This window comes from Kogia breviceps, chromosome 8 (assembly GCF_026419965.1).
Source record: "Kogia breviceps isolate mKogBre1 chromosome 8, mKogBre1 haplotype 1, whole genome shotgun sequence".
Lineage (NCBI taxonomy): Eukaryota > Metazoa > Chordata > Mammalia > Artiodactyla > Physeteridae > Kogia > Kogia breviceps.
Window position 1 is genome coordinate 71,768,543 of NC_081317.1, and position 15,056 is coordinate 71,783,598.

The following is a 15,056-nucleotide window of genomic DNA, read 5'->3' on the forward strand; positions in this document are numbered from 1 at the left end:
TTCTCCAAGAAGCTCTGATTCTTTTTAGTGGAAAATGGTTCTTAGAAGCCAAGATGTAGGTGTTGTTTGTGCTCATTGCTATTAAGGTGTTGCTCCTCCTATGTTTTCTCAGTGAACAGAGTTAGGTATGGATCGTGTGTGTGTGTGTGTGTGTGTGTGTGTGTGTGTATGTGTGTGTGTGTTTTGAAAGCCAGGAGTTCATGTTGATCCTTGCAATCTCAATCTGACATCACTGTATCCATTCTAGTTTTCTTCCTTTCCATATTTTTAACTTCCTTCTCAGATAGTGAAAAATCTAACACCTACTGTCCTTAATATACTTACTTACTTGATTAATCCCCTTAATGTAACCCTTGCTAACAGCACCCCTCCATGCCCACACATGTTGCCCTCCTTATATTCTGACTCTGACACCCTGCACCAGGCTTGCCCCTCTGGCATGATGTCTTCTTCAGTCTACACTGACACTTAGTGCCAGGCCACCCTTCCACAAGGACATCCTTGTCCATTGCCTGGGCTCTGACACCTCATGGTAGGCTTCTCCCCCCTGTAACACCCCCTCATTCTACTCAGAATGTCTGCTCTGTTATCACATGTCAGGCTGCCCCAGGCTCAGATGCCCTCCTCACACCATGTAGATTCTGATTCTCCATGCCAGGCAGCCCTTCTAAACGTGTGTCCTCCTCACCGTATTTGGCCTTCAACTCCTTATTCTGGTCCTCTTCAGCTACTTCCCACCCTGAGTCATGGATGGCTAACTTGTTCTGATGGTTTTCACACCAAATTGTACAAGAAGGGAGAGGAAAGAAAGAGAAAAGTGTATAGGAAGGGGAAGAGGAAAAAGAAGAAAAGGAACATGTATTATTTTCCTGTCTTCACAATAAGCCTTCAAAATGAGCAACATTTCCCCCCATTTCACACTTGAGGAAACTCTGGTTCAGAGAGATTAAGTCACTTGCCCAGGGTCTCATAGCCATTACATAAGGAGCCAGCATCTGGACCCAAGTCCCAGACTCTACAGTCTAGACGCTGTCTACTCCATGACACTGCCTCTAAAGAGAACGCTCTCAAAATATGTTTGGTCTTTGGACCGTCCCCAAATGGGTAACAGTAGTGTTTGAAGAAAAGGAACACAGTTCTCTGGAGAAGCAATAGGTTGTGTTTATTTCATGAGAAATAGTCTTTCTTCCATCTGGCTACTTGCCCATCTCTCTCTTGCCTGCAAATGGGCTCAACAGGAACATGGCTTTATTTGGCTCAGATGCCTGGGTCGGGTAATGAGGCTGGGACTCTGGTAGCTGATGGCACTCAGCCAGCAGTCTCACTACCTACCCCATGGTGGCTTCTGACTTCTGTGGCTGGCACTTCTGAAATGAGTCATCTTTACATTCTTGCCAACCCTTGGCCTCTCCTCTGCAGCCAGCTTTACCCTTGCTGTCACAAGGTAGCTTTGCAACTTTCTGAGATTTCAAAATGGAGAAGTAGATGCTAAATCTAGAATGAGGAAGGGGAGCACAGTTTGCTCTGGTTTCAAATCCACAGCCATGGAATACATTTAGGCTTAATGCTTTCCATCCCCCAAATCCTGAGGGTGACACAGATATAGGGTTAGAGTATACATGTTGTGAATGAACTTTTAACAGTATTCTGTAACTCATTTTTTTAAAAAATGCCCACTTGTTAGTGTCTTTGGGTGATCCAGGTAAATGACTTCAGAAAACATTCTAACAAAATGGAGGACAAAAAAGAAAGCATCCGCTTGCATGAAATAGCAAAAGAACAATAACCAAATAAGTTTCATTTCTCCCAGATTTAAGTTTCTTTTGAGGAGAAAATCTGATATAAAATTTTTCAGATATGGTGTATGAACTCTTTTTTTTTTTTTTTTTGCGGTACGTGGGCCTCTCACTGCTGTGGCCTCTCCCGTTGTGGAGCACAGGCTCCGGACGCGCAGGCTCAGCGGCCATGGCTCACGGGCCCAGCCGCTCCGCGGCATGTGGGATCTTCCCGGACCCGGGCACGAACCCGTGTCTCCTGCATTGGCAGGCGGATTCTCAACCACTGCGCCACCAGGGAAGCCCGGTGTATGAACTCTTTATCTTAAAATCTTAAAGCTGGGGGAAATGTCCTAGAATCCAGCTCATGTCTATGCCATACTCGATGGAGAAAGAGGCGTAGGAAAATGGAAGCAGGTACATGGCTGTAATTGGCGGGGGTGGGGTGGGGATTCACTTGTAAGTAAACACTCTTGGAAATAAGTGCATTTTATGACACAAGGAAGAAAGCTAAAGACCAGATATAGCTCTGGTCTCCAAGGCTACCACACATAAGGTCTTAATAGGTTGTTTCCGGATTTTTATTCCTGTGGCCCACACAGGTTTCCTTATGAAGTATGTGACACTGAACCTGCGACATCAATATCCTCTGGAGTGTACACATCCTAAGAAAGGCAAAAGGGCAAGTGTGAATTTTGAGTTTTAATTCACTGTTTTCTTTCCATCTTAGAACAAATTAACGTTAGTTAATTCCTTTGGGAACTTTTCCCCTTAAAATTGGATTTCTCAGGAAAAACACTCACTAATTCAGTGCGTTGCCATTTAGGGTAGTGTAATCTTAGGAAGCAACTTAATGTTTGCCTATATTTTCCATTACTTTGAGTTGGGTGGTTTTTTTTGCCAGGACATTAGATCACGTGAAGCTTTTTATTTGAATCCTTAGAGAAAGCCCTCTAAGGATTTTATACACTAGAAAAGCTTACCCATTTGGCACACACATACATGTTGCTTAATGAATATTGGTGAGAATAGCTTTGAAGAAGCTAGCAAGTTTATGAATGCCCATGTGAGGCTCTCTCTCAAAGATCTCTGTTAGAAAGTAGAAAATAAATATTACAAGATAAAATGAAGTTTGGTCACACGTGGATCTACTTTTTTTTTACCACTATGATTTGCACACTTAGAGCAACTGGAACCAAAATCACTTTCGTAAATATTTTAAATAGTTATTTCTTCTGAGGAATTGTTCGAAAAGTTCCCCCCAAACCGTCCTACACTGTTGGTGGAAATATAAATTGGTGCAGCCACTATGAAAAACAGTATGGAGGTTCCTTAAAAAACTAAAAATAGAACTACCATACAATCCAGCCCCATTCCTGGGCATATATGTGGACAAAACCATAATTCAAAAAGATACATGCACCCCTATGTTCATTACAGCACTATTTACAACAGACAAGACATGGAAGTAACCTAAACTTCTGTCTACAGATGAATGGATAAAGAAGATGTGGTATGTATATAATGTATATATATACATACACACACACACACACACACACACACACACACACACACACACACAGAGAGAGAACGGAGTATTATTCAGCCATAAAAAAGAATGAAATGAATTCCCTGGTGGCAGAGTGGTTAAGAATCTGCCTGCCAACGCAGGGGACTTTGGTTTGATCCCTTGCCCGGGAAGATCCCACATGCCACAGAGCAACTAAGCCTGTGTACCACAACTACTGAGCCTGTGCTCTAGAGCCCACAAGCCACAACTACTAAGCCCGCACACCACAACTACTGAAGCCTGTGTGCTTAGAGCTTGTGCTCCACAACAAGAGAAGCCACCACAGTGAGAAGTCTGTGCACTGAAACAAAGAGTAGCCCCTGCTCAACGCAACTAGAGAAAGCCCATGCGCAGCAACGAAGACCCAACACAGCCAAAAAAACAAACAAAAAAAAGAATGGAATAATGCCATTTGAAGCAACATGGATGGACCCAGAGGATTATCACACTAAGTGAAGTCAGACAGAGAAAGACAAATATCATATGACATCACCTACATGTGGAATCTAAAATGTCATACAAATGAACTTATTTACAGAAGAAACAGACTCACAGACATAGAAAACAAACTTATTGTTACCAAAGGGGAAGAGGGGGTAGGGATAAATTAGAAGTTTGGGATGAGCAGATACAAACTACTATATACAAAATAGATGAACAACGAGGCCCTACTGTATAGCACAGCTAACTATACTCAATATCCTATAATAAACCATAATGGAAAAGAATATGAAAAAGAATACATATACATATTTTTTCACAATAAAGGCTGTTTATTATCATTATTATTCCCTGGGGACACCCTCCCTGATGCCTCCGACCAAGTTAAACCATCTCATTAAAGATGTTTACAGCGCTGCGAAGTGCTCCCCTTCCAACACTTATCTAGTGCTTTCTGCCCTCCTAGATCCTGAGCTCTGTAAAGGGCGCTGCCTCTGTCTTGTTCACAGCTGTATCCCCAGCGCCTAGGGCAGGCCAGGCCCGCAGTTGATGCAAAACACATATTTGTTCCTCACTCCTTCCCTCAACAGGGCTGCCTTTGGCCAAGCACACAGAAGGGAGCAGCCTTGACTTTAGCCACCTCAATGAGTCTGGTGTCCTTCCGCACAGAACAAAAACCAACTGCACAGACCTTAGGTTGTGAGAAAAGCTGCCAACATAACCTACCGACAGATATACTGAGATTTGAGCTGTGAGCTGAGTCTCTCTGGCCTTTTAACCCTCGAAAGTCATTCCATTTGCTTCCAAACAGAGTCACTTTGCCGTACACCAGAAACTAAACAACATTGTAAATCAAGTACACTTCAGTTAAAAAAAAAAGTCCCCCCAAATACTTTTTTATTAATTGATATTTGTGAACAATATGATTTATATTTTAAATTTTGCTTATTTTGCTAGCATTTAGGAATCCCAAAACAGAAATTATTCTGAATATTTCTCTTGATCTTTTCTAAATGTTTAGTCTTATTCCCTTATTCAGAGTATACCTTATTCATCCATGTTACTGCATGTATCAATAATTTGTTCCAATTTACTGTTGAGTAGTATTCCATTGCATGAATGTACCAGAGTTTGTTTATCCATTACCTCCATTGACTACGATTTGGGTCGTTTCTAGTTTTTGGAAATTACAAATAAAACTACTATAAATATTTGCATACAGATTTTTAAATGAACACAGGTTTTCATTTTGCTTGGGTAAATACCTAGGAATGGGACTTCAGGGTGTATGGTAAGTGTATATTTAACTGGGATTTTAGGATAGGTAAGGGAAGAAAACCCAGTGATAGAAAACAATATTATGAAAGTGGGTATAATAGCTTCTGGTTTAAAATGATAACTAGAATAAGATTGGAGGAATTTAAGTTTTATTTTAATCAATAATATCCAGCCTTGGCAAGGATATGAGGAGAAAGGGCAGTTTCATGTCCAGCTGGTAATGGAGTAAATTAACACAACTTTTCTGGAGAAGAATTTGGCAGTACTTATTAGACTATATCATATGCACTGGTTCCATTTCTACCTTCAGAAATATTCACACATGTGTAGAGGCAAACGTGCATAGATATTCATTGTGGTATCATTTGTATTGTGGAAAATGGAGACAACTGCAGTGTACATCCACAGTAAGAAAGTCAATAATTTATGGTATTTTCCTTCACCCCTGGAATGCCAGGCAGCATTTTAAAAGAAAGGCATAGGTCTTTGATATGGAAAGATTTCAAAGACATTATTGAAAAAATGTATATTATGTATGTAGTTAAAATATTTATGTACATGTGTATTTTTGCATACATAAATATTTATGTAAATATGAATATTCATGTATGTTTGTGAGGGCATAAAAAGAAGAGGCTACACAATGACCTCCATGCAGTTAAGAGTGGGTTGAAAAAAACAAAAAATCCTCAAAAACATAGATAACAGAGAACAGAGTAGTGGTTACCAGAGGGTAAGGGACAGAAGGAGGATGAAATGGGTAAAGGTGATCAATTATACGGTGATGGATGGGAACTAAAGTTTTGGTGGTGAGTATGCTGTAGGGTACATAGAAGTAAAAATATAATTGGTGAGCATGCTGTAGGATACATAGAAGTAAAAATACAAATGTTGTAGATGGGAAACATATAATGTTATAAACCAATGCTACCTCAATAAAAAAATACATCTGAAAAAAGTTAGAAAAAAAAGAGAGTGACTTGAAGAGAAGGACAGGGAGAAAGCGAGCAGTGAGGCAAGAGACTAGCTTTTTACTTAATACACTCCTTATTACTTGATTTCTTTCAAAACAAGCTTACATTATTTAGCACATAAAATAACAAATTCAAAGGAGAGCTCATTAAATGCTAAGTAACAACTGGTTAGCAACCACTACTGTGACTTTCTCCAACTTCCCTGCCTATGAAGACACAGAAAAAATGGAAACTCACCAAAATAGATAACTTAATGCCAAAGTCTAGACAGAATCTCTGTGGATCAGATGCAGCTGCAAAGAGAAGGATGTACCATACTTTGTCTCCCCACAGGGCAATGAAGAGGAAGGCACTTTGTACTTTCCTTCCTGCCAGTCCCCGAACAGTCAATGTCTATAATAGTCAGAAATCTAAATTCTCCTTCTTCATTGTAGTGGCTTATCTATGAAGCCATTCACAGGTTCCACCTGGTTTTACTGAAATGAACTACCACCAGAACCACTACCTTCTCCTTGCCTTTCTCTTCCTATCATCATTCTGCAACCATATAGAAACAACTCATAGAAAACAACTAGCTGAATGTATATGTAGTGTTGGGAGATGAAGGGCACCTGAAATAGTGTATTGGAGTCTCCCCACAAATAAAATATTATGGATGCATGTGAGGGCAGAATGATCCTGGGAGGACTGTGCAATAGGAAGTATAGCCTTTATGTTAGAGTATCAGATTTAGAGTACCAAAAGGTCAAACAGTGGTGTTGGAAGAGGTGCTTCCTCAGTTGAACACTAGTCAAAGCTTGCCAGAAACTGAAAACGAGTTTCGAAGTTGCACACGTCTACCTGTCCATTAGCTAATTTCTGGGAAACAAGCTGGTCCGTTACCCAAGTGCGCGGATAACGGGGCCAACGACAATCCCCATCCTCAGTATGTTGCCAAACATAAAGTTAAAACAGACATTGCTTTGTTTCGTGAAAATAAAAAGATACAAAACTTGCATAGAATAAATATATGAAAAACCACTGTTCCTACAGAAGAGATAAAAACAAGTGGAGACACATGAGGGAACAGAAGCAATAATCAAAGTGGCTAATGGTCTAGTTTAACATTGTAATTCAAAATTCCTAGTAAATAATATTAGGTTTATGGATTAAATTTTAAGCATGACAGCAAAAATATAAATCATAAGGAAAATTGTCAGTATAGATTTTACTAATAAATAATTTTGAATGTTAAAAAAGTATAAACAAATTTAAAAGACAAAGAGTATCCTGGGCAAGGAATTTGTATTATATGACGTACAAAGGGTTAATATCCTTACCAAATAAAAGCAGCCCTAAAGATAAACAAGACCAGACAAATACATTAATAGAGATGCACAAATTTAATGAATAAGCAGAGCACCAAGGAAAACTTACAAATGGACGACAAATTTATGGAAAAAAAGATACAGAATTGAAACAAAGAAAATGCAAATAAAAGACAGCCATTTTACAAATATAATTGGAAATTTATTAAGAGATAACATCCAATATTCTTGAGGATTCATGCATATCTTGCTAATAATCTTTCTGATATATTATTTCCAAATCCTTAAATTTGTGCATACACTTAAACACACAGAAACTCCTCTTGTAGGAATTTATTCCAAAGGGAAAAAACCATAACTATACACAAGAATGTTGCTATATTGGGTATAACACTGAAAAACAGGGGATCATCTAAACATTAAAATTGTTTAAATAAATTTTTGTATAAATACATTATACAACTATTAAGAATTGTCTTGAGGAAGAAAATTTAATAGCAAAGAGATAGTTACCACTTACTGTGAAGACTGAAAAAGGATGCTGCAAAATAGTATCATAATCTGACTTAATTTTTATACAAATATATACAAAGAAATATGATGCAAAGGCAACACATCAAATGTTAATGGTGGTTATCTGTCTATAGTGAAATTGAGTGATTTTTGTTTTCTCTTTTGGTTTCGCTATGATCTCCAAAATTTTTATGAGTATTCTATAAAGAGTCCTTTAAGTTTGTTCAAGATAGAGAAAAAAAAATTCCAGTGGGAATTGCCATGAAGAATGAAAAAGTGCAGTGTCCCAAATAGAAAATAAAAACCAAACGTAGTAAAATGGACGTTTCTATTTATTGTCCCTTCTCAGATTTCTTTCAAACCTTCATATCCAGAAAGTACCTCTAATTATAACATTTAAAAGCATGAGAACAACTTGTTCTGAAATCTTTTTATTTATTACCAGCAAAGTATAATCTTATTTGTCTGCCCAGCAAACTTGGTTTTCTACTCAAGTTAGAACAGATGATGGATTAGCATCTAACTTTCTCTTAATTACTTTATACAAGTGAAGCTTTCTCTTTCTCAGCTACTGAAAATAGTATGCATACTGACATTACTCCAAAACACATCAGCACAAATTCAATGGCACACTTCCAAGAGCTGGATAAAACCCAACTTCCAAAGTCTTTCATCATTTATCCCACAGAACAGTAATTCTTACCGGAGTATAGGAGAGGTGAGGATATCAGAATTTCAAACTACTTGTGTGTTGTCACAGGTTCTCTGATGTTTCTCTAGTGGGGTGTGTCCCTGATTGCAGACTCTCCCTAGCCAGCTCCCCAACACGTACACACATACAGGTTGCGAATTCCAGTGTGGGTAGATGCTTCTCATTAGAGGGTACTCTCCAGGTCATTGGCATGGAGACAGAAAGCTCAGGACAATGTCATAGGACATTTAATTTACCCAGGAGAGAAGGGCCTTTTTGACTAGAAGGCAAGCAAGTAATTTATTTCCTGGTCATAAATTTAAATGTGCCTTTGAATTTGAGGCCAAGTTTCCATTCATTAATACCCACACCCACCCCCCAGGAATTCATCAGAAGAGAAATAAAAGGGCTCTATTCTTTGTGTTTAAAATGTAACTTTCTCCTTCAGTAGGTAAATGGATGAACAAACTATAGTAAATCCATGCAGTGGAATATTATTCAGCGAAGAAAGAAATGAGCTATCAAGCCACAAAAAGACATGGAGAAAGAAGGCAAAACTGTGGAGACCGTAAAAAGATAAGTGGTTGCCAGGGAGGGTTGACCAGATGGAACAGAGGGGATTTTTAGGGCAGTGAAACTATTCAGTATGACACTCCAGTGGTAGACAAACGTCATTTTACATTTGTCAAAACCACAGAATGTAAACACAAAAAATAAGCCCTACTGTAAACTATGGACTTTAGTTAATAATAATGGATCAACACTGGTTCATCAATTGTACCAAATATGCCACACTTAAGTAAGACTCATCCAAGGAAGGATAAATTAGTCAGAGAAAGCTGCATGAAGAAAATGGAAATTTGATACAATCTTTTATCCACGGGTAGGATTGGGTAGACAGATGAAAGGAGGGAGAGCATGCCCAGAGGGGAGACAGCAAGAGCAAAGGTGTGGAGGGAGGACTGAGTCAGTCATGTGGTGCAACAGTGAGGAATTGACGCAGGCTCAGAGAAAGGAAGGGACTCCAGGAGTTAAGGGAGATACATTTTAATAGATAGAGTTGGGCCAGATTATTAAAGCCCTTGAAAGGCAAGCAGGTGGTGTTTATATTTGATATAGTAGGAAATAGAGAGCCTTAGAAGGTGTTTGAGCAGGAGAGTGATACAAGATACAGTCAATGCTCATTATTCATAGATTTTGCATTTGCAAATTTGCCTACTTGCTAAAATTTATTTGGAATCCCCAAAATCAATATTCATGGTCATTCAAGGACATAAAAACCTCACACACAAAAAAACCCCCAATACATTAATAATAGGGGGAAATGTGTGTGGGAGGTAGTATATGGGAACTCCCAGTACTTCTTTCTAATCAATTTTCTTGTAAGCCTAAACTGTTCTAAAAAGTTTATTAATTTTTTTTAAAAAGTTATAAAGTAAGTATATATGTAAAGAGGGAAAAAAATGCACTTACTTCCGATTCACAATTAGCCACTCCCGAATATAGGTCTGAACGCAGTCCCTGACGTGAGGGTCCAGTTCAACCCTAATGCAGTGGAAAACAACATAAAAATGTTATTACCACCAGGTAAACACAACAAAGCAATCCTTTATCATAACCAAGGAGAGCAGCATGATGTCAAATCCGTATCAACTGAGAATGGGAAGGGCATTGTTATCCAATCCTTTCAAGTGTCTGAAGTATTCCTGAGGCAGTAACAGTTTTACTTTGATGAGACAAACGTTGGCATTTTATGCTTTGTGGGTTTTCTTTATTACATTGAATTGTATTAGACTATTCTCTATCCCTGAAGGCATTCCAACACAAGACAGGAAGAACTAGCTGTAATCACACACAAAACAAGAAGAAGTATAAATACCAGTCTCTTCCGGGGTAATCTGGGCATATTTTTTGCTCACGTGTAACCTTGTTAGGACATGCATGTTTTCCTTTTTGAAAGCCATGAAGAAGAGGAGTTGTACTTTGAGGAGCTGGCAGGCCCTGGCTTTGGTCAGTGATTATTAATTCAGGCAGCTGTTGTCTACTGCACAGAATGTGTCATGAGACAAACTCTTAGAGTGCTTCAGAGGCTGGAAATTTAGAAATCACTACTTCCCCACAGTAGCAAAGGTTATTTTTTGTTAGTTTGTTTCTGGGTTTTTTTTTTTTCTTTTTGCTGTTCTTCCAAATGTGTTGGTACTACAGATAAAGAGGTCTAAGTGCTCTAAGTTTTAATTTTCTGGTTTGTAGAAAGAGGGTAAGAATAGTACCCACCTTGTGGACTGGCTGTTAGTTGTAGATGGAATACTGTAGAAGTCAGACATGTGGTCCCTGGGCCCTGACTACTCAAATCCCAGCCCCATTGCTTACATGGCCTTGGGCCAGTCACTCAACCCTTCTGTGCCTCAGTTTCCTCACTGTAAGTGGTGACAGTAATCGTGCAGTGCCCCTTTGGAGAGCTGTGATGAAGATGAGGTCAGTGTGTGAAGTGCTTAGAAAAGCGTCTGGCACATAATAAGACCTTACCTGTGATAATTCACACTTGTGTGCCATTCATTCTGCACTAGGCACTGATGCAAGCCCTCTACATGTATGAATTCAGTTAATGTCAATCAGCTCCATAGAACAGATGCTATTACTATTTTCATTTTGCAGAGGGATGAGATGAAAAGATCTTTCTCAAAGTCACTCAGCAAGTGGAAGAGCAGGGAACTGACCCCAGGCCACTCACCTGGGAGTGCAGGTTTACACCCACTATACTATCACAGCTCAACATCAAGTTCTCGGATAGGCACTGGGGTTCAACAGGAGTCAGCTGTCGTTTACTCTGATGATGATGATACTTTACCGGGCTTTAATTATACACAAGACTTTTGGGCAACGATTGAAATAGTAGAGGGTATTTGAAAGCCATCAGACAGATAACATGTTAGTTATCAATTCTGGTGACAAGGCAATATTATGCTCAAAAACTGATGTTAAGAAAAAAATTACCTCTTCTATCAGATTTCAAAAAAAAAAATCAAAATCCTCCTACCTGTAAACTTACTGTAAGTATTTTAAAGGGGATTTTCCAAGATTCTGATCTCATTTGAAGACAATCAACTATATATTTTACACCAAGAAATTAAATTATTCTCTACCAAAGGTAACAATAATAGATGTTACCTATATGAAAGTCACATCTGAATAAATGGACTGACAACAGGGAAAAATGTTTCCCAAGAATGACCATGATTTTGTTTTCTGGGAAGTGAGTATCTTCAAAATGTTAGAGCAGAGCATATGGTCAGCTCTTCTATATGAATGAGAACTGTCTAAACAAAGAGCAAAAGGTCAAATAATACCCTATCACTGTCATCTAACCTTCTTAAACTGTGATGAAATAAAATCCAAAATAGAACTGGAATATCCCCGAGTAATGAGGGCAGGGGCCGTGTTTCATGATCTCATTTCCAGGACTTCTTGGGGAAGAGGAGAAGGCTGAAAATCTCAGGAGGATGTGAATCTTAATTTGGTTTTGAAGATGAATGCAAATAAAATTTCATCCTAAATCTCCAAAGAGACACTGCTTGCTACACTATGGAAATAACAGGAGTTTCATCTAAATATAACTCCATCATTTGATACTGAGGGCTAATGCTGACACCTGTAAACACATCGATTAACCCACTGTAGAAACTCAACCCTAAGCAGCTATTCACATATTCACACTACAGAGCTTTCCCCATTGTTTTTCTGCTTGACAAGACTTGCTTCAAAAGAAAGCACTTTGCCTTATTCATCTTTTTATCCCAGTTCTCAGCACATAGTAGATGCTCAAGAAATGTGGATTGGACTTACTTTTGTGACTTGATCCAGTCTCATATACGGAAACAATTAAAATGCTCCTGCATGGAGGCATTTCAATGATTATTATTTTTAATAATAAAAATAAGGTCATTTTTAATAATTTAATAATAAAAATGACCTCCTGAGGTCACATGACTCGCCCACAGTCACTGAGCTGACCCGGGCAGTCTGGGTCCAGAGCCTGCACTCTTCACCTCTTTTTAAGCAGTCGAATTTGTCCCACTGCAGCCCTTTAACTGGCTTGGTGCCCACATGGCTTTTCAAAGCCTCTGGTCAAACCAGTTCAAAATCTATCTACATGTAGGTGACAGTACCACAGTAGTACATCCTGCCCATCTTGATAGGTCTGAGTCATGTTACTTGTAAGAGAAGTCCAGAATTAGGGCATCTCTCCCTAACCAAGAACAGCCATGATCATCATAATCCCATCCACATTTTAAGAAAGCAATTTACCCTTCCTCCGGCAAAGAGGGTTGCAAAGTTCGACATTCCTTTGGCGTGAACACCACGTCCAAGTCGTCTTCGGAGAAGTCTCCCAGCTCTTGGACAAGCTCCACATCCAGGCTGTTCAGGTGTGTCATCAGAAGTCCTTCAAAGTCCACTGGCTCCACTGGGTCATAAAACTGAGGCTGGGGGCAAGGAAAGGAAAAAGAGGTTCCCACACGGTTTAGGGTAAAAGCACTAAGGTGACAGGATATGTGTGCCCTGTCCTCCCTCTCCTCCCAGTAAGTACTTTGCTCTTCATGTACAACTAAGTGGGGCTGTCTTTAGAGAAGCTGTCAAACACAGAAGTGGTGATATGCAAAGGAAAAGAAACACAGCATGGAAAGTCAAGTCAGAACACAGTGAGTAATTAAAATCACACCCCAAGGCAGAATTTTTCTCTGCTTAATTGCATCTTGATGAGGATTCCTGAGAAGATCCAAAATGACATCACAAGGCTTTGTTGCATTTTTATAATTTCTCAAGCAAAAGCTCTCTGAGGCCACGCTTACCCAAATACAGTGAAGCAGCGAATCGGAGGCAATTTTCTAGAAATTCAGGCAAACTCGACAGTCCTTCTGTCTGAGTATTTAGGTACAGTGCTTTCTTTGGCCTGAGTTATCCTATACGTTGATTCTTGAAGGCACTTCATTCGTAATCACAGCCCACAGTGAACCAGGCTGGGTGGCTGGGACACTCCAAGGCAGTGATTTCCAAATGCTGCTGCACTGCCTGGTGCCGGTTGGGAAGAATTTTCACTGACTGCAGTTAAATGAGCAAACTAAGGGCAACTGGCTGAGTTTTCATAAGGCTAAATGTACTTGCTTGAAAAGGATTGCCTTTTTTAAAAAAAATCTCTTCAATTATATCCTTCCATAGTGGGGGTATAAAAGAGATGATAGAAGTAGGTGGTAATAGAAGTAGGAAAAAATAATTTTCCTCAGGTGATAAAAGAAAAAGTTGGCAATTCAACAAATATTTTTTTCTAGCTTGTGAAATCCACTTAGACTTAGGAAACCACTGCCTTAAGGGAGTAAAAGAATCACTTAGATCAAGCTGACGTGTAGTAGTGGTAGTAGTAGTAGTAATAATAATAACAGCAGCTCTGTGGTGTTCATTTATGGCAGACTATTTGGAGTCATCAGTCCAACAAACACCCCAGATTCTTGACTTGTACTGCCTCGCTCTGAAACGCTCTGAAACAAGGAAAGATCCAAAGGAAATGCTGACAAAACCGGTTTTTCATCACCCTGAAACCATACACCAGGCTAGATGTAAGGCTCCAGGTTAGAGAAGAGGAACAAAGCGCCATGGAAGAGGCAAGATTATTAGAGAAGGTAAGTGTGGCTTGCCCTGTCTCCTCCCACCTATGTGTCCCTGGTGGTGGTGGAGACCTGAGTGACACGTGAAAGAGTGAGGACGAAGCTGAGAAGTGAGCAAACATGCCCTCCTTGTCTGAGATTCTTGAAGTGGCTGGCTTACATAATGCCTTATGCCAGCAGGACCAAAAGGGGCAGAAGAGAAGGCAGCAGGACATTCTTCAGTAGGAGAGAGCACAGACACTCCCCTGGTTCCCCAAGGCTCCCACAAAGTGTGACTGAAGACAAGGAAATTTCTTTCCCTGGGTTCTGACTGGGGACCTGGACGTCAGCTAAGGAGAGGACCACAGTCCTTAGAGGGGCCTCTCAAAATGAAGCATCTGGGACCATTAAGGGCTCAGAGAACTGCAGATCAGGCTATGCAGAAGCCAGGTGGGGTCAGCTTGCAAAAAGACATTGTTGACCTCTCCCAGAGGGAACAACAGGCATTATCCACGCACAGAACAACAAAAAAAATATACTGCAGACTTACGTAAGACCAACCCCGAAGGAGAAAGCAGACTTTCCACTCCTTATCACAACACGGCACAGAGTTCAGGGGCAGAGTTGAAATGACTTCAACTCGAAATGAAGAGATTGCACTGTTTGCATACTCAACCTCATTACTGTAAAGTTTATACCCTTGAACTAAAAATTTTTGAGCACTATGTGTCAAGAAGTTGTGCTAGGTCATTCTAGACATTATCTCATTTAATCCTCACCAGTACTCTATAAAGTACACTCTTTTATTACCCTCATTTTACAGATGAGGACTTTGAAGGCTAGAGATTTAATCATTTGCCCATGTTTA

The 15,056-nt window shown here is 39.7% G+C and overlaps 1 protein-coding gene across 3 annotated transcripts in view; it reads right to left on the bottom strand.

Annotated features, from left to right (window-relative positions):
• The window catches only part of DOCK8 (dedicator of cytokinesis 8), a 225,745-nt gene that overhangs the window by 152,393 nt on the left and 58,296 nt on the right, over positions 1-15,056 (bottom strand). For all 3 annotated transcript variants that reach the window (XM_059073322.2, XM_067039548.1, XM_067039549.1), the window contains exons 3-4: positions 12,858-13,033; positions 10,026-10,097 (exon numbers count right to left, since the gene is read on the bottom strand). In XM_059073322.2, the coding sequence (XP_058929305.1) occupies positions 10,026-10,097; positions 12,858-13,033 (248 nt within the window). The remainder of the gene's footprint in view (positions 1-10,025; positions 10,098-12,857; positions 13,034-15,056) is intronic.